This window comes from Marmota marmota, unplaced genomic scaffold (genome assembly GCF_001458135.2).
Source record: "Marmota marmota marmota unplaced genomic scaffold, marMar, whole genome shotgun sequence".
Lineage (NCBI taxonomy): Eukaryota > Metazoa > Chordata > Mammalia > Rodentia > Sciuridae > Marmota > Marmota marmota.
The window spans coordinates 43015075-43033623 of NW_026000082.1; the positions used below are offsets into that span (position 1 = coordinate 43015075).

Here is an 18549-nt window from a genome sequence, read left to right on the forward strand (position 1 = left end):
AAAAAAAAAAAAAAAGTTCGAAAATACTCTGTAAACACAGTAATACACAGCACACCTTTCTTTTTTCTTTCTTTCTTTCTTTTTTTTTTTTTTTGTGGTGCTGGGGATTGAACCCCCGGCAGGCCTTGCTCATGCTAAGCAAGTGCTCTACCACTGAGTTATATCCCCAGCCCCAACACAACATTTTTTTTTGCAGAAATACACATCTCATTTTCTTCCTGCAACATCCTTTAAAAAGAAGCAGTAATGTACTCCCAGTTTGAGAGGCTGAGGCAGGAGACTCAAAAGTTCAAGGCCAATCTCAGCAATTTAGCAAGACCCTCAACAATTTAATGAGACCTTGTTTCAAAATAAAACAAAAAGGGCTGGGGATGTGGCTCAGTGGTAGAGGGCCCCTGGGTTCAATCCTCAGTACCAAAGACAAACAAACAACAACAAAAACCTGTAAGACCATTTTACTGGTGGCAGGAGTGGAACAAAGGCAAAGCAACTCTCAGGGTGCTGTATGACAAATTCAGGTAAGACTGGTATTCGAGGACAAATCTGACCTGCAGACTGCTAGCCTGCGATGTCTGTTGCTGTAGCTGAACTGATTCCCATTAGAAGCAGATACCCTGATTCAGAAAACCACACACACTTCAGGATGCAGGAATCCTATGGCAGTTGTCTGAAACAAGCACACAGAGGAAGTGCTACCAAGTACAAATGGGTTACATAACAATCTGGAGGGCGAGAGGCGCCTGGCCCGCCTCAGACCTTGAAGAAGCAGAGCTGGTTCTACCACCAACAGAAAAGTACCAGCACCATGCTAGACGCTCTCATACTTCTATTAAATCTTCACAACAACTAATTTTATTCCTCTGTTAACAGATGAGAAACTGAGACAGGGAGAGGTTAAGGTTATGGGTTACTAATTGTCAGGGTGAGGATTCAATTCCCCAGGAGCAGGACTCTAGAATTCTTGTTCTCAACTGTGATGCTAGACAGGCCTTGAGTTGGGATGCACCCAGGGAAGAGTTTCCAGTTTCTAGTGAGCAACTTATATTTTCTGGGATGCATTTCAGCTCAATAAAATGTGCCTGGACAAACACATAATTTCTAAGCATCTTGACAAAGCACACCCAACTCCTTCACGAACAATAGCTGGATGTACAGAGTGGATCTCTGCCTTCAAATGATCCATGTTTTACATGGTTGGTGCCCATGTCTACCACCTCTCTGTCTAGGACTTCCCCAAGTTTTTTTTTTTTTTGAAGTTTAAAAACAAAATTGTTGGCCTTCCTAGAGCCATAGTTGGCCCAGATTAGACTGGAAAGCTCGGCAGTCTTTTCTGTTGTGACAGATGCACTGCTTGTGCTGTATATGTGTAATAAGAGTTGCAATACATTCTGCTGTCATTTATTTTTTTTAAATCAATAATAATAATTTAAAAAAAGATGCTCTGCTTCTTAACAAAGTCCTTGCTCCTCCTGCACGCCTCCCAGTGAGCAAGACGAACCGAGACCCCATTGCATTCGCAAAGCTCAGGACAACAAAATAAAAGTTCATTGGACCGCCCGTGTCACATCCCGATGGGCTTTTTGCAAGATTATTTGGGGTCTACTTTTCTTTTTAAGCCACACTTGTCTTTAGGAAGGGTAAAACTGCTGGCCCGGGTCACTTTCTGAGGAATGTCAGTGGGACAGAGCAGTTATTCACACACAGGGTGGTTTCACGAGTCCCCTTGTCTGGTTCCCTGAAGTGATGAAATAACCTAGTGAGTCTTGTCCCCACCAGGTCGTCCCCAGCTCCCAGATTCGGGGCTGACCAGGTGACCCAGGGATCAGTCATAAACAGGGGACATCCACTCCGGCCGCCCCGAGGGTCGCAGGATGAACTCCACCTTCTTTCCTGCGATGGCCACCGACGCGTGCCCTTGACAGGTGCTCCGCCGCACCTGGCCCCGCCGAGAGGCCCTGGCTGGGAAGGGCTCTGGGATGAGCTGAACCAGCTGTCCCCAGGCCTGGTGCCTGAGTCCCCCCAAAAACCAGACAGAAGAGTCATTTAGCCCATCCTGGGTGTTTNCTGGGCCCAGGGACCCCACCTACAGACCCACCTGGGCCCCAGACCCGCCTGTGCCCAGTGACCCCCACCTACAGACCCGCCTGGGCCCAGGACCCCACCTACAGACCCACCTGGGCTCAGGGACCCCCACCTACAGACCCACCTGGGCCCAGGGACCCCTCCACACAGACCTGCCTGTGCCCAGGGACCCCCACCTACAGATCCACCAGGGTCCCAGACTCAGCCTACAGACCCACCTGGGCCCCAGACCCACCTGTGCCCAGGGACTCCCACCTAAAGACCTAACTGTGCCCCGGGATCCCCACCTAGAGACCTTCCTGGGTCCTAGACCCACCTGTGCCCAGGGACCCCTGCCTACAAACCCACCTGGGCCTGGGACCCCAGCCCAGAGATCTACCTCTGCCTACAGACCATCTGGGAGCCCAAGACCCCAGCCATAGACCCTCCTAGCAGCCCTGGACCCTGGGCCCCAGACCCACCTGGGCCCCAGACCCACCTTGCAGGTGAACCCTGCCCACAGACCACCTGTCCCAGGACCCCTCAGCCAGCAGACCCCACCAAAGTCCCCCTGGGCCTCCTCAGTGCTCAGACCCAGGCCACTGGGACCCCTCAGCCAGCAGACAAAGGCCCTAGCACACTACCTTGGCCCTGCCTCCAGAACCCAGGCTACCTGGGCCCCATCAGGTGGCCACTTCCCAGTTGCTCATGCTCAAGGAGAGCCCTAACCTTCAAGTTGCTCCAGGTTCCTGGTGACCCTCTCCACCTCCAAAATACACCCTCTTAACTTCCCCTTCAGGTCTAAGGCCCTTCCTACCCAGATCCCACTTTTTCAGACCCACTATCTGGAGAGCTTCCGCTCCCGCATCCCCACCTCCATCCCATCCCAAAATTCACCAAATCTACACTTAGGAATTCTCAGTCTCCTACCTGGCTCAGTTCTCTCATTTGGTTCCCAAATAGATTTGTCCTCACACATTCATTAGTCTCTTCTTGAATTCTTAGCCCAGTTCTGAGATCTGGCTCCCCAGTCTTTCCTTGTCCCTTCTCAGGCTGTCTTATCCCTACAAGTTACCCCAGCAAACATCTGAAACTCCCACAGGTCATCCAAGAGGGGCCCCGCCCCACATACATGCAAAAGATTCCCCATTTCTTAGTTTTCCAAGGAAGAAACCCAAAGTGGTGATGGTTTGTTTTTGTGAGACTGGGGGTTGAACCCAGGTTTTTATTTTGTGACAGGCTCTCACTAAGTTGCTTAGGGCTTTGCTAAAGTGCTGATGCTGGCCTTGAATTTGTGATCCTCCTGCCTCAGCCCTGAGTCACTGGTATTGCAGGCTTGTGCCACCGCACCTGGCAGTTATTTTGTTTTTATGTGACTGGAGAAGGGGACAAAATAAGCTTGGGAAAAGGAAAGAGAAGCTCTTCTTAGGAAGCTGGGATTGCTGCATTCATTACCACTTCTGGGCGAGGACAGAGTTGCCAATACCACCAGTGATGAGGGCCGGCGTGCGCCAAGTACACTGGGCTCCCATCGCCTCCTGTGGCCCCTCTTGTACAGATGAAGAAGTTGAGGGCCGGGAGTTAAGTCATTTGCCTGCAATCATACCACAGTTGGTGGAGCCCAGACAGCAACCCAAGCATTGGCTCCAGAAAACATTCCTCTGCTTTTCTGGGCCTTTACATTTTTACAGACTATTCTAGGAGGCAGCCCTGGGGGCTCAGGCTAACCTTTATAGAAAGAATCAAAGTCTCTATAGTAACAAAATTACTTATTCTTGTGTAAGAATAAGTAATTCTTAGGGCTGGGATATAGCTCCATTAGTAGAGTGCTTGCCTTCCATGCACAAGGCCCTGGGTTTGATCCCCAGCACCAAAATAATAATAATAATAATTCTTCAGACTGAATTCAGGAAAATAAAAGATGGCTCTGTGGAGCTGGGCAGAAGGCAGAATAAGGACAGGTGGAAATTGAGGCTGTAGTTCCTAGGTAGGCAGAGGAAAGATTGAGGGCAAAAGACAAGTTACTTTGAATGACAAAAGAAGTCACCAGGTGTCTAAAGGTGTTTGTGGCAAGGAGAAGGGAAGTGTACTTCCCTTCCCTCTCTTTCCTGGCTGGGCCTGCACATCCCACTCTGCCAGATGCAGTAGCCCTGGCTCATGAGGACCCACTCAGCCCAAAGTCGAAGCAAGCTTTGTGATCCTTCTCTGCTGTGAATCAAGCCACCTTCTGCCAAGCAAAACATTCCTGTGATTGGCTGTCTGTGGCAGATTCAATAGGTATTTTTTATTTCTTGGTTATATACCTGGGGTTTCTACCTGGTCTCTGTGCCACCACACCCAGAGGGAGTGACATCTCTGCCATATTGTTTTCATCTGCATACATTGGGAGATGGTCCCATTCAATTTTCTTTTGGGGGGGAAGTGGGTACTAGAGATTGAACTCGGGGACACTTATTTTATTTAGAGACAGGAACTCACTGAGTTGCTTAACACCTCACTTTTGCTGATGTTGGCTTTGAACTCGCCATCTTCCTGCCTCAGCCTCCAAAGATGCTGGGATTACAGGTGTGTGCCACTGAACCCAGCTCCCCATTCAACTTTTAACAACATTGGGAGGGGGCTGGGGCTGTAGCTCAGTGGTAGAGTGCCTGCCTTGCATGTGTGAAGTACTGGGTTCAATCCTCAGCACCACATAAAAATAAATAAAGATATTATGGCCATCTACAATTAAAAACCAAACCAAACCAAAACAAAACAAAAAACCACAACATTGGGAGGAACATGCAGTCTCCTTGCCTCCAGGGTCTCTAAGGTTTGCACAGGTATGTGAGTGTGTGGCAGAAGAGAAGCACATTTTAGTCCGACAGACTTCTTGCAGGGAAGGAAAAGAGGCCAAGTTTGCCTTCATATGCAGATAATTGTTCCATGTATAGAGTTCAGACGTCTACTCGGGATCCATCCTGTTTGTCACAAAGAGGGCAACTGAAAAGCACAAGGTGCCTATCCGCCCTGTGCTGGGAGTCACTTAGCCTTCAACTTGAAGCCCATTCATTTCTTGCACAAGAGTTCACCAGTCACATGGGACGCGCATGAGACTCTGAGTCAAAGGCATCAAGAATCAAAAGCTTCTGCTGATTCATGACAGGGCCTCAGGCAAGTCACCGGCAGTAGTTCCCAAATCAGTGACACAGAAAAATGATTTTGTTCTTGTTTATTCTTGTTTTTGTTTTTTGTTTTTAAATATTGTCTTCCCCAAGTCACATAGTGCTAAATGCCATAAGGTGAGGAAAGACCCCAGAGAGGGGCACTGGGTCTCTTTATTCTTCTTTTCAAAGATGTATGTGTACTACCTCAGAGAAGGAAAAATAGGGGAAGAAAATTATGGCAGCTTCATCCTGCCACACCCCTAAAAAGTCATTGGACAGAATTATTTTTTTTTAAATGGGGGTGACCAGGCTGTAATTTGGTGGTAGAGTTTTGTCTAGGGTGTGTGAGGCCTTGGGTTCCATCTCCAGTAACCAAAAAAAAAAAAAACCACGGAGGAAAGGAACTGATTCCTCCCTTTTCTCGCAACTCAAGGCAAATATATATTTGTGTTTGTAGAGGAAGGAGGGAACACAGACTTGGGAAGCTGTTTCATCCCCACTGGAGAGAAGACAAGGGGGGCTGGTTGTTATAACCACAGCCATCTGAGGTCTCAAACCTCATCCCCAGCACCTGAGCGCAGACACTCTACGGTAAACCAAAGCAAGACTGTTGGAATCTAGGCTATTTTACTTTATCTAATTTTTGGTACTGGGGATTGAACTCAAGGCTGCTTAATCAGTAAGCCACATCCCCAGCCCTTTTTATTTTTTTAAATCTGAAGACAGGGTCTCACAAACTCTTCTAATTTCCTCCTGAGTTACGAGGATTTCAGGTGTGTGCCACACCCAGCCCTTTATATTTTTTATTTTGAGACAGAGTCTCACCATGTTGCTGAAGCTGGCCTTGCACTTTCGATCCTCCTGCCTCAGTCTCCTGAACAGCTGGAATTACAGGTGTGCGCCATCACATTGGGCTTGGCCATTGCATTTTAAATGGTTAAACATCCAGTTCTGCTGGACACAATGGCGCACACCTGTAATCCCAGCGGCTCAAGAGGCTGAGGCGGGAGGATAGCAAGTTCAAAGGCCAGCCTCGGCAATTTAGCGAGGCTCTAAGCAACTCAGTGAGACTCTGTCTCTAAATAAAATACAAAATAGTGTTGGGGATGCGGCTCAGTGGTCAAGTGCCCCTGAGAGTGCCCCTGAGTTCAATCCCTGGCACCAAATAAATAAATAAATGCCCAGGTCTTTCCCATCTTCATCTAGTCAGCATGATGAGCTGCTAAAAATTGGGACATCAGCTGTCCCCGATAACTTCCTGTCACAGAATTTGGAATAAAAGCCATGCTTGCACTGGGGGTGGCAACTTTAGAATTAGTAATAATTTTTTTTAAGAGAGAGGAGAGAGAGAGAGAGAGAGATGGGGAGAGAGAGAGAGAGAATTTTTTAATATTTATTTCTTTTAGTTATCGGCGGACACAACATCTTTGTTTGTATGTGGTGCTGAGGATCGAGCCCGGGCCACACGCATGCCAGGCGAGCGCGCTACCGCTTGAGCCACATCCCCAGCCCGAGAATTAGTAATAATTTTTAAAAACCCTGTTGGGCGCTGTGGTGCATGCCAGATATTTGGGCAGCTGAGGCAGGAGGATGGCTGGCACCCTATCTCAAAATCAAACATCAAAAGACTGGTGAGGCAGCTCCAGTAGAGCATCCCTGGGCTCAATACCCACTACTGAAAACAGACAAAAACAAAAGCCACATCTTCTCTGGCCTCCAAGGCCTCGGTGGCTGATCTAGCCTCCCTCCACTGACTCACCTCCCGATCTCTCTGCTGATATGTGGTCACCCAAAAAAACCTTCTGATAAACATATTAGTCTGTTCACACCTGAGGGCCTTTGCTGAGAATGTTCTTCCCCAAGTGTGGCCAAGGTCTGTAGCTGTTTGCCAAAGTCTGTACTTTGTACAGCAGTAGCATCCTGACCAGGTACGATGCTGGATGACATTTCCCAGTCCCCTTGGCAGCAGACATGGCTGTGCGAGAAAGTCCTCTCCAGTGGAACACGGTCAGCAATAAAATGATCCCAGCCTGAGTGGACGCCCCTCTTCCCTGCTGTTCCAGGTGGGAAGAACCAAAGGGAGGTCAGATTCACAAGAGGGAGGAGACTTGTTCCCTGAATCACTGCATGGAGGAGAGCTGCCCACCAACCAGGACCGCCTGCCTTGGGCTACGACGTACATAAGATATAAACCTTTGTTGTGATCAATTTCCTCAATTTGGACTGGGCGGGTAGTGCACACCTGTGATCCCAGGGACTCGGGAGGCTGAGGCAGGGTTTAAGTCCCAGAGCAGACTCAGCAATTTAGAGAGGCCTGGTCTCAAAATAAAAAACAAAAAGGACTAGGGACAAGGGTCAGTGGTAGAGTGCTTGCCCAGCCTGCCTGGGGCCCTGGGTTCAACTCGAAAGAGAGAGTAGGGCCTCTTTATTCCTTCTGCCTAACCTAATATACCCTAAGCCCTCACTTGGCAGGAGCCTGCCCATCAGTCATCGCTCAATTTAAACTTTATCTCCTCAGAAGGCTTGTTTCTTGGTGACCTTGAGTCCCTCCCTAAGTCCCCCTTTCCACTACCTGGCATTCATTGTTTTGCTTGAGGAGGCTCTCCAGAGGCTGTTACAATGCCAGCTCCCCGGGGACACCACCCTCGTTCAGTGCTGTGCCCACAGCGCCAACTCAGTGTCAGGTACATGTGACTAAATGTTCGTTAGATAAATATCTTCTGATTATTTTTTTTCTCTTTTTGGGGGGCGGGGGTACTGTGCTGGGGATGGAACCTAGGACCTCAGGGCTGATAAACATGAACTTTACCACTGATTACCTGTCCCCCAGCCTGACGATGAGTTTTTAATTCTTGGGATACAGAAAAATTTGAGTTGGCCACGGAAGTAAAAGATCAGAAAGAGAATCGAGAACAAATGTAAGGTTGCTTCTCTTTGCCCCAGATGGGGCCTTTCTATTCTAGGGAGACAATGGGTGAGGGACTCTGATCACCATCTTCACAACCATTAGCAGAGAGGTACTGTTGTCCTAAATGAGTCTTACATATGAGTGTGATAATTCTTTAAAAAAACCCTGCTGGGCGCATGCCTGTAATCCCAGTATCTCAGGAGGCTGAGGTAGGAGGATCACAAGTTCAAGACCAGCCTCAGCAACTTAGCGAGGCCTTAAGGAACTTAGTGAGACCCTGTTTCAAAATAAAATAAAAAAGGCTGGGGATGGGCTTAGTGGTAGAACACCCCTGAGTTCAATCTCTAGTACTAATAAATAAATAAATTTTAAAAAATTCTATTTCCCATGGAAGCCTGCACACTTACTAACCTTCGTATGTCCCCCGTCTGTCTTTTAAATCAACCAAACTCAAAGTCAGCAGTCCTCAAGGGTTGGAATCTCTACACCTGCAAACTGACCAGGTTCCAGCCACAGTTCTGCCATTAGCCATGCCATGCCACCGGTGGCACAACCCGTTATGGCCTTTGAAATGAGGAAACTGAGGTAGTATAATGGTGTTCGTGGATTTATTTACTCAAAACACACTTAAGTGGCTACTTTGCACAAAGCACGGTTCCTGGGCACTGAGGATAGAGTGGTGGAAAGGACCCTCCCCTCCTGGACCTTACATTCTTTTTTCTTTGGTATTAAGGGGTTAAACCCAAGGGTGCTTAACCACTGAGCCCCATCCCCAGACCTTTTTTGTGTTTTATTTAGAGACAGGGTCTTACTGAGATGCTGAGGACCTCACTAAATTGCTGAGGCTGGGTTTGAACTTGCGATCCTCCTGCCTCAGCCTGCAGAGCTACTGGGATTACAGGTGTGTGCCACCATGCCCGCCTGGCATTATTTTTTATGTAGAGACTGAATCTCACTGAATTGCTTAGGGCCCACTAAGTTACTGAGGTCCGTGATCCTCCTGCCTCAGCCTCCTGAGCACTGGGATTACAGGCGTGCGCCTGGCCTGGCGCTGACATTCTAGTGGGGAAGAGAGTCGTGATGCCATGCAGAGAATGCCAGGTGGCAGTTGGTGCAGAGAAGGGAAGTGGTGTCGGAAGTGAAGGCGGCCACAATTTTAGATTAAGTAGCAGGAGAAGGCCTCAAGGGGTGACACCGGAGACCGGGAGGTCATGAGAAAGCCGTGAAGGCACCTGGGAAAGAGCGCCAGGCCGAGGACCAGCAGTTCCAAGGCTCGTGGTGGAGTAGGCATGGTGTCCTGGAGCCAGGGTGGCTTGGAGCGGGTGGAAGGGGGGCAGGAGGTGAGGCAGAGAGGTGAATTGGGAGGACTGGCTTATGCCTTGAGTGAGATGGGAGCCCACTGGGGGTTTGGAGGAGAGCCCTTAATCTAACAGAACCCAAAATGCAGGTGGAGAGAGGAGGAACGGGAAACCTGTCCCAAAAGTCCAGGACAGCAGGGAGGGTACCTGGGAATAGGCTTGTAGAAATGACCAGACTGCTAATATATTTTCAGGTGGAGCCGACAGGATTCAGGACAGGTCTGATGCAGGCGGCACGGGCTGGGTGACGCAGTACTGCTGGCTCGGGGCACTTTGGTTTCATATATCTGGGGCTGGGCAGGGAAAATTTGGCTGTTAGTGACTTTCTAGGAGGAGCCAAGCCACACTAGCTCTGTTGTTCTAGGACAAACTCCCTAGTCAAGGATTGGTGATTGGTTAATCCTATTAGCACACGACCAGCTCTGAACCAGTAAGAGGACCCACAACAATTTAGCCCTTCCTGAAAGATGGAGGTAGTTCGCCTTGCTACATATCTTGAGATTTAGATCTTTTTTTTTTTTTTTTGGTACCAGGGATTGAACTCAGGGGCCCACAACCACTGAGCCTCACCCCCAGCCCTATTTTGTATTTTATTTAGAGACAGGGTCTCACTGAGTTGCTTAGGGCCTCACTAAATTGCTGAGGCTGACTTTGAACTTGCAATCCTCCTGTCCCAGCCTCCCGAGTTGCTGGGATGACAGGTGTGCACCCTGACGCCTGGTCAGCTCCGTCTCTTCTTTTTTTTTTTAAATTTTTTTTTTTTTTTAAAGATAGAGTGAGAGAGGGAGGGAGGAAGGGAGAGAAAGAGAGAGAATTTTTAATATTTATTTTTTAGTTTTTGGCGGACACAACATCTTTGTGTGTATGTGGTGCTGAGGATCGAACCCGGGCCGCACGCATGCCAGGCGAGCGCGCTACCGCTTGAGCCACATCCCCAGCCCCGTCTCTTCTTATTGGACACCAGCAAGTCCACATTTCCCAGCTTCTCCTTCCACTGGCTGAGGCCAGGTCTGTTTGCTGATTTGTGTAAGAAATGAAAGCACCATTTCCAGGTCTGGCCCATAAAGACCCTGGAGCTTCGCTTCTCTCCTCCATCATCTCCAGTTGGATGAGAGAAATGGCATAGCTGCTGCAAGCCTGGCTGCTGAATGGCAGCATGGAGGACGCTGCCCTCCCTTCCCATTCTCCTGACCAGGCCCAGCTGGACTGTTGGTGAAGGAGAAGCAAGGCTCTACTGGTTAGGCTACTGATATTTGGGGTTGGTTTGTTCTAGCAGCCCACCTTAACTAGTACAAACATCTAAAATATGATATTGTGCTCCCAGGAGCTGCAGGCTGGGGCCAGGCACTGCCTAAGCTGCAGTTCTCCGGGGAGACTGTGTTCCCAGCACCCAGCTCCACCCCAGAAGGCATCTTCCCTCCTGCCTGCCTAGGGTTGCAAGTAAAGAACACCTCATTTAGGTAAAAGAGAACCCGGGAAAGGCCTTAAACAAAGACAGACTTATAGTTTACTTTGTATTTTTTTTAAATAAATGCACTTTACATTTAAGAAAATTTTAAAATAGGGCTGGGGATATAGCTCAGTTGGTAGAGTGCTTGCCTTGCATGCATAAGGCCCTGGGTTCAATCCCTAGCACACACACACACACAAAATTAAAAAATAAAATATGATACTGGTTTGGTTGTTAAAAAGGAAATTGAGCCAGGTGTTGTGGCTCATGGAGGATCACAAGCTCAAAGCCAGTCTCAGCAATTTAGTGAGGTCCTAAGCAACTTAGCAAGATCCTGTCTCAAAATAAAAATAAAAAGGGCTGGGGATGTGGCTCAGTGGTAAAACATCCCTAGTTAAAAAAAAAAAAAATCTGGGCTGTGTGTACAGCTCAGTGGTAGAATGCTTACCTAGCCATGTGTGAGGCCCTGGATTTGATCCCCAGAAACACATACACACACACACACACACACACACACAAAATTCCCTTACTCTTACCCCAGGTAAGAGAGAAGTTTGAAATAAGCCTTTGAATACCAAAGCTCAGTAAGACACAGCCCTATAGCAAAAATCTTATTAAAGTTTAAAGTTTCCCCAAATATATTTCAGATGAACTTGAGGCAGGTGCCATTGAGAGCAGAATGGCAGAGAGTCAGCAATGAATCAGGCTGGAAGGATCACTGGCATCACAGGTACGGTTATTACAAGTGTGGTTACCACCACGCAGAATGGACCCGAAGCAAAAATTCCAAAACTTACTGAGTAAATTGTTATGTCAAAGAAACCACCAAACCTTCCAAGCGTCTGGAGACCGTCAGGCCCCTAGATGTGCACCAGCTTACTTTTTTTTTTTTTTTAGTTGTAGGTGGACACAATATCTTTGTTTATTTTTATGAGGTGCTGGGGATCGAACCCGAGGCAAGCGCTCTACCACTGAGCTGAAGCCCCAGCCCAATAATCCGAATCTTAAAGCTCTTCATAATGCCTTTCCGGTGTGATTTCTAATTGCTGGGGCCAGGGGCCAGTGACAGTTAATTTCCTGATTCTCATTTCCTAGTAGGATTTGCTACTGCAGTCCCTGCTCCATCACTGTCTATAGGGAAAGATCAGGTTAAGTTACCTGAGTTCAGTTGGTCAGACCATAGGAGTCGCAATCAAGACCAGAAGGAGAGGACAGGGTACCACTGGTGACTGTGACTTGTCAGTGGGATGCCAGGACTAAACATAGGGCCACATCCTTTGGGGAAATGGTATGTGTGGTCTGTGAGTGAGGAGAAACTGAAGGACTACTACCTGACCACCAAACTACTCTGGTCTTCTGGGCACAAAAGTAGATCACACATCACAGGCCCTTGCAGTCTGGTATAGCCACGTAACCGAGTTGCAGCCAGTGAATTATGGGTGGGGAGGCCATGTTCACCACTTCCAGGCCTGGTCCACACGGCATCTCCTTCCCTGGCACATCAGCTGGGTGGTCATGTCCACGGAGGCTGGGAAGCCACATGCTGAAGAGGGCCGATCCTGGCAGCTGGCCTAGGACACTGCCTGCCTGCACCAGGAGGCCCCTCCCCAGGGCACACGAATAGACAGCTATCCAACCTCTGGGAGGTGAGCTTAGCATCCTCCAAGCCCTGAGGTTAACACTCTGAATGACACTCCTCACATCTAATGAGCCCTCTGGGTGCTATTCTCAGCACTCTACATGCATTCACTTCTTCGATCCCAGCACCACCCTGAAGAGCCTTTGGCTTACAGACAGGAAACTGAGGCACAGAAAGTCAGGCAACTTCCCAGTCACTCCTAGCAAGCAACAAGCTGGAGCTCACACCCAGCAGCCTGGCTCCAGACACATCTCAGTCACCACACCCAGGGCTATAGAAGGTGGCTCTGGGCTGCTCATTTCTGTTCAGGCACACAGTCACAAATCACAGTGCCTGGGTATAAGGGGCAGGGACACGGAGACAAGGACAAAAGTGAAGTCACCACCTCAATTTAAAAGAAATTGATCCAACAAAAACTCTTATGATAAAAACTTTATTGTCTTAAATATCAAATGTTTTTACACACCACTTTTTTCTTCAGAAAGTTCCTATTAAAAAAGAAAATAAAGTGTTTTGATCATTTAGGGCTGACTTACATTTCAGTATGTGACAAAAATTCAAACTCAAAGGCATCTATTTTGCTCAGCTGCAGACAGATCCTATGTTCAGCCCTAAACCCTAAATGGCACAACGCAACCGACTTTGGGATTCCTGAGTTTGGTTCCCTTAAGTTCTCAAGAGTTTTCCTAACTCTCAAAACCAAAGCATTTGGGAGTGAGTGAGTGAGCCACTGGCAACCCGTCTTGCCAGCCTAGTTCTTAAGATGCAGTAGTCTCAAAGCTCAAAGAAAAGTCAAAATATCTTGCAATATATGAGCAACTGCAAGAATAAGGGAAAGAAGGGTTTTCATTTTACTACAGCTTGCCAAATATGGCTATAAAACTGGTAAACGACTCCTTCTGAGTGCAAAGACCATTAGCCCAACTTGCCACGAAGACGAGATTTGGAATAAAAACACAGAAATTATTTTTCATGATAGGTACACAGTGACAAGGCAAATTCAGTCAACGTGTTGAGTTGCTGTGTGGATCACCAGGATTATCTCAAAAGGATGGTCAGGGCGGTGAGAACAGAAATCTACGCAGTCAGATGGTCATGTCTGGGATGGGGAACATAAACTCAAAATCTGTGGGGCTTTAAGGAAGGAGTAAGTGGTCTGGCTAAGGAGCGGACAAATCAATCTGACTAGCTCTGGCATGAAATGCAGGTCCACCCTGTAGGCTACAGATGTGTTCCTTCAAGGTAAAACAAACTCTTGTAAAGAAAATCATCTCCGTTAGATGCATTTTCCCAGGAAAAAAATGCCCCAGCACAGTTCCTCCCTGTATGTAGCTAAGGAAAACCTTTGCATGGTTTAGAGAAACAGTTCTGTGAACGGCTCCTCATCTAGTGTTCTGTACCACCTCCCCATCATCTACACAGTAACTTCTTTAGGTAGAAGAAACATTCTCTAATGCTTACGCCCAGGGCCATCTCCTTGACAGGGTTCCTTCCATAAGATGGTGTCCTAAAACTTATTAGCGGGACCCTCTCCTGTTGTATAGCTCGAGGATCTGGATTGGTAACCAATAAACCCTTGGGAATGTTTCCTAGCTGTAAACCTCAGAAGTCACCAAGAGCTTAAGATTCAGAAATTCTACCTCTATGCTTCAGGACAACATATATTGTGACATTTTAAATACTGGGTTAGAGAATGTCTCTTTGATGGAGCGGTCCCGAATCCTTCTGTATATTAATCCTCCCTGCCACCCGGTCCCAAACCATCATTTGCTACACTTTCTGTTCTAGATTCCCATTTTCACATGTGGCACTTGGCTGCTTTAAAATAGCACTGTGCTCACTCCTGGGAGCCCAGATGGTCAGTACTCCAGAGCAGCCCCACTCAAGGGGTGTGGGAGGGCACTGCGGCATGAAAGGAGGTCTGGGCAGAAGGAAGAGGTGCACACGCAGGGTCACCTTTCACAAACTGACTTCAGTCCTGCCCACCTACCTTCAGCATGCTAACCTGACTTCTCAATAGGTGACCTCTTCAGGTACTTCTAACAGATGTCACCTTTTTTCTTCCTGATTTTGCTCTTAACATAAAAATTTAAAGAGTAATTCTAGGTTCACAGCATCTGATTCCACTATGAGCTTTCCCCTCAGTTGACTGAATTGGAACCAGCTGACTTTTAAAATAAAAAAGCATGCTATTAAACAAAAAATACGTCTTGCTTTTGAAGCTAAAATTTGCTTCGTGTCTCCCTACCAAAAGCTTCACAAGGGCAGGGTATTCCCATCTGTTTTAGTCACCCAAGTTCATCAGTGCCTGGCATGTGGGCATTTGGTGTTTGATGAATCAAGAAGTAGCAATAAATTCTTGTTCAATCTGATTGCATAGGCTTGAAGGGAGTAGCCAACTACCTTTCCAACATGTATGATTTGATGGTTCAACAAAAAACTTCTAGGAAGTGCTTTTGGTATGCCTGATGTAAAAACCTACGTAGCAACCCTCCTATCCAGGAAACCCAATGATGACGGTGAGCCAGAAAACCACATTGTGCCCTCCATCCCCAGGAGGGCTTCTTTCAAAACATTGGATTCCTGTGATATTCCCACTTTTATTCCCCACCAAAACTTGATACTGCTGCTATTTGGAGAAACTAAGGCACAAAGGAAAAGCAAGTACATCAAAAGGCCGCCCTAAGTTCTTCAGTTTATTCCATGAGCTCCTAGGACACTCTACAGAGTATAAAACTTGAACCTAGACTTCACCTCTAATTCTCAACGACAGGTTTTGAGTTGACTTTGTTAAGAGATATTGGCATTATTCTCAGGGGAACAAAGCCATTTCTCTTTTATAGACCAGTAAGAAGTAAGTTCATCTTCTAGGATGAACACTTGTGATAACTGTATTTCTATTTTAGCCGCAGACCACACTGTCACCAATCTCAAATGAGAAATTTTGGCCTTTTTGGCATTTGTGCTAGAGAATGCTCATTCCAGCTGGCATTCCTTATTTATATGCTTGTATTTTTTGGTGCTGGGGATTGAACCCAGGGCCTCAAGTGCACTGCCGCTAAGCCACGCTCCCAGCCTGGTTAGCTGCCAATGGTGCTTGCCCCTGGTTGGAAATCTGAGCTGCACAGTCACCCTGCTCACCCCGGACCATGGCAGCTACAGGAAAAAGCATTCAGAATACAGTGTGACTCTCCAGGCTGGTTGCTTGCAAGGCAGTTTATTATACAGATGGTGGGCAAAAGACACCATAAGTGAAGAATGTGTCTAGATATCAAAATTGCTTGTTTTTAATCTATGTAAAATCAACTGTAAGACATCTGTCAATCACTGTACGTATGATAGCTGACACATGTATTTATAGACATGAGCTGAAAAGTCAAACCAACTAAATTTCTATGGCTTCTGCTAGAGGCGAGAAAACTGGTGAGGGAAGAACAGACAGCTCTCACAGGAACTGGAAATATTGAAATCAGTCTCATGTGTCCTTCCTAGGCACCCCCCTGCTAGAGAAATGCTTTGGGAGAAAATGTGGGGACTAGGAGCCTGCAGCCACAAGGCTGCAAGATAGAAAAGTGACCTTTTTTGCTGGGGTGGAACCCAGGGCCTCACAGGTGCCAGGCAAGTGCTTCTCCACTAAGCCACCCACAGCCCCTGGCGGGAGTTCCACGCGCTCACCATTTGTGCAGCTTGTTTGACCAAGCAACTGGTGACCTGTCACTGGCTAAAACCTACGCTGCAGGCTGAAGGTTCCTGGGTGGCTGAGGCCTGAACAGGCACAAGTGGAAACAGTTCGTACTGCTGAAGAGCCCAAGGAAGAGCTGTCAGGTTACCAAATGCACCTTCCACACAGGAACCCAAGAAATAGCCAAGTTTTACAGGAAAACCCTCTGCTCTTTGGTGAAGAGACCACCATTGGAGATAAGTATTGGCCACAGAATTGAGCACTGTCAGTCATGTAAAGGAGCTACCCACTGCTTCTTATGGCTGTTAGGTCAGCTGTTGACCAGAGGGCCAACAAGGAATTTTTTTTTTTTTTTGTACCAGGGATTGAACCCAGGGTCACTTAACCACTGAGCCACACCCCAGCCCTTTTTTATTTTTTCAGACAGTCTCACTAAGTTGTTTAGGGCTTTGCTAAGTTGCTGAGGCTAGCCTTGAACTTGCAATCCTTGCACCTCAGCTTCCTGAGTTGCTGGGACTGCAGGCAAGCACCACCATGTCCAGCCCAATGATTTCATCTTATTCTTAGAAGCCGATCTAGAATCTCTATATTCCTGGAGTTGGTTTTTTTTTTTTTTTTTGCGGTACTAGGGACTAAATCCAGGGGCACCCTTACTGAGCTACATCCCTAGCCCTTTTTGAGACAGGGACTTGCTATGTTGCCCAGGCTGGCCTTAAGCTTGCAATCCTCCTGCCTCAGGCTCCTGAGCTGCTAGGACTGCAGATGTGCACCGCGTGCCTGACTTCCGAGTTCTTAAAATGCTAAACACTGAATAAAAATGGGACAATGAAGGTTCACTAGTGCAATGTTCCGTAATACCCTCTGCATGTTCCAGAAGTCACTCGAAGGCCCTAACAATGTCAACTTTATTTTTAGACAAATGGATAAAGATTTTAAAAATCAAAAGCAACTATGAAAGAAAATGACAAAAGGGACGAGGATATTTGGCAAGTGGGTTAAGCTCATTTATAGTACTCCTAATAACTATATGACTACAGGTCTATTTGATTTTCTCCTAAAAATAAATATACATATACATACATAAAAAGCTACTGTAATGAAATCTTTTTCCAGACTGATATTACATATCCCACTTGGAAGTAATTCCCAAATATCCATGTTGTAAAAACTCAGTGGCCATGGCTCACCAAGCAAGCTGCGAGCCCATCTTCCCAGAGGGCCCCATCTGAAGTTGGTAAGGATGACATTCCCAGTGAGGTAGATTCTTTACCACTTTTCTCTGTAAAAAAAGGGAAACCAATAAGATTAATTAACAGATAAGAAACGTCACTAAATTATCAGATACAAATTTAAACAGGATAATAAAATTGGGACCCTAGGGTCTGGGGTTGTGGCTTAGCAGTAGAGCATTTGTCTAGCACATTCAAGGAACTGGGTTTGATCCTCAGCACCACATAGAAATAAATAAATAAAATAAAGGTATTGTGTCCAACTGCAACTAAAAAAATAAATATTTAAAAATAAAATATAATTGGGACCATAAACTTGGAATTCTCTTATATACTCTTTTAACACTCATTATGGCTAGGTCAGCACTCAGGTCTGAAGGACACTTACTTGTCTTTATTCCAGTTAGTCTAGAACTCTAGAATCCTCAAGAGTGTTTTCTTCACCATTCACCCTAAAATTGCCTGAACACTTGTTAAGCATGCAAACTCTGAGGTACCATCCTCAGAGCAGACCCAAGAATCTACATTTTCAATAAGCTCCCTAGGTGATTTTTTTGGGGGTTTTGGGGGGGGGAAGAGAAGTACTAGGGATTGAACTCGGGCCCTTGACCACTGAGCCACATCCTATCCCTGTTTTGTATTTTATTTAGAGGCAGGGTCTCACTGAGTTGCTTAGTGCCTCGCTTTTTGCTGAGGCTGGCTCTGAACTCTCAATCCACCTGCCTCAGTCTCCATCAGGGATTACAGGTATTATAGGCAAGTGTGCGCCACTGTGCCCAGAGCCCCGCTTCCCCCAAGTGATTCTTAAACACATCATGGATCTCAGGAATCCTCACACTAGAATGATTTGTGGGTCCACAAACTTTTTTGTGTTTCAAATGTGAACACTGAAATTACAAAACAGAGTCCAAAACCAGGTATACTTGAGATGGAGCAGGAATTATAAAGAGAAAGCAGAATTTACATAATGCTTGCAGGCCGCCAGAATACAAAGAAGCAAATGTTCTGTTTTATTTCTAGCCAGACTCCCCCAATCATGGTAAAACTGTGTGAGCATCTGACTCAGAAAACAAAAG

The 18549-nt window shown here is 46.9% G+C and overlaps 2 protein-coding genes across 2 annotated transcripts in view; both read right to left on the reverse strand.

The window, feature by feature from the left end:
• Plekhm2 (pleckstrin homology and RUN domain containing M2) overlaps window positions 1–807 on the reverse strand; it is a 37574-nt gene extending 36767 nt beyond the window's left edge. Inside the window, exons 1-2 of the mRNA XM_015485663.2 lie at window positions 799–807; window positions 549–584 (exon numbers count right to left, since the gene is read on the reverse strand). Of these exons, the coding sequence (XP_015341149.2) occupies window positions 549–584; window positions 799–807 (45 nt within the window). The remainder of the gene's footprint in view (window positions 1–548; window positions 585–798) is intronic.
• Window positions 808–1822: 1015 nt separating this feature from the next.
• Ddi2 (DNA damage inducible 1 homolog 2) overlaps window positions 1823–18549 on the reverse strand; it is a gene marked incomplete at its 5' end in the record, with an annotated part of 51361 nt that continues 34634 nt past the window's right edge. Inside the window, 2 exons of the mRNA XM_048782720.1 lie at window positions 1823–2009; window positions 17432–17523. Coding sequence (XP_048638677.1) covers window positions 1823–2009; window positions 17432–17523 — 279 coding nt within the window. The remainder of the gene's footprint in view (window positions 2010–17431; window positions 17524–18549) is intronic.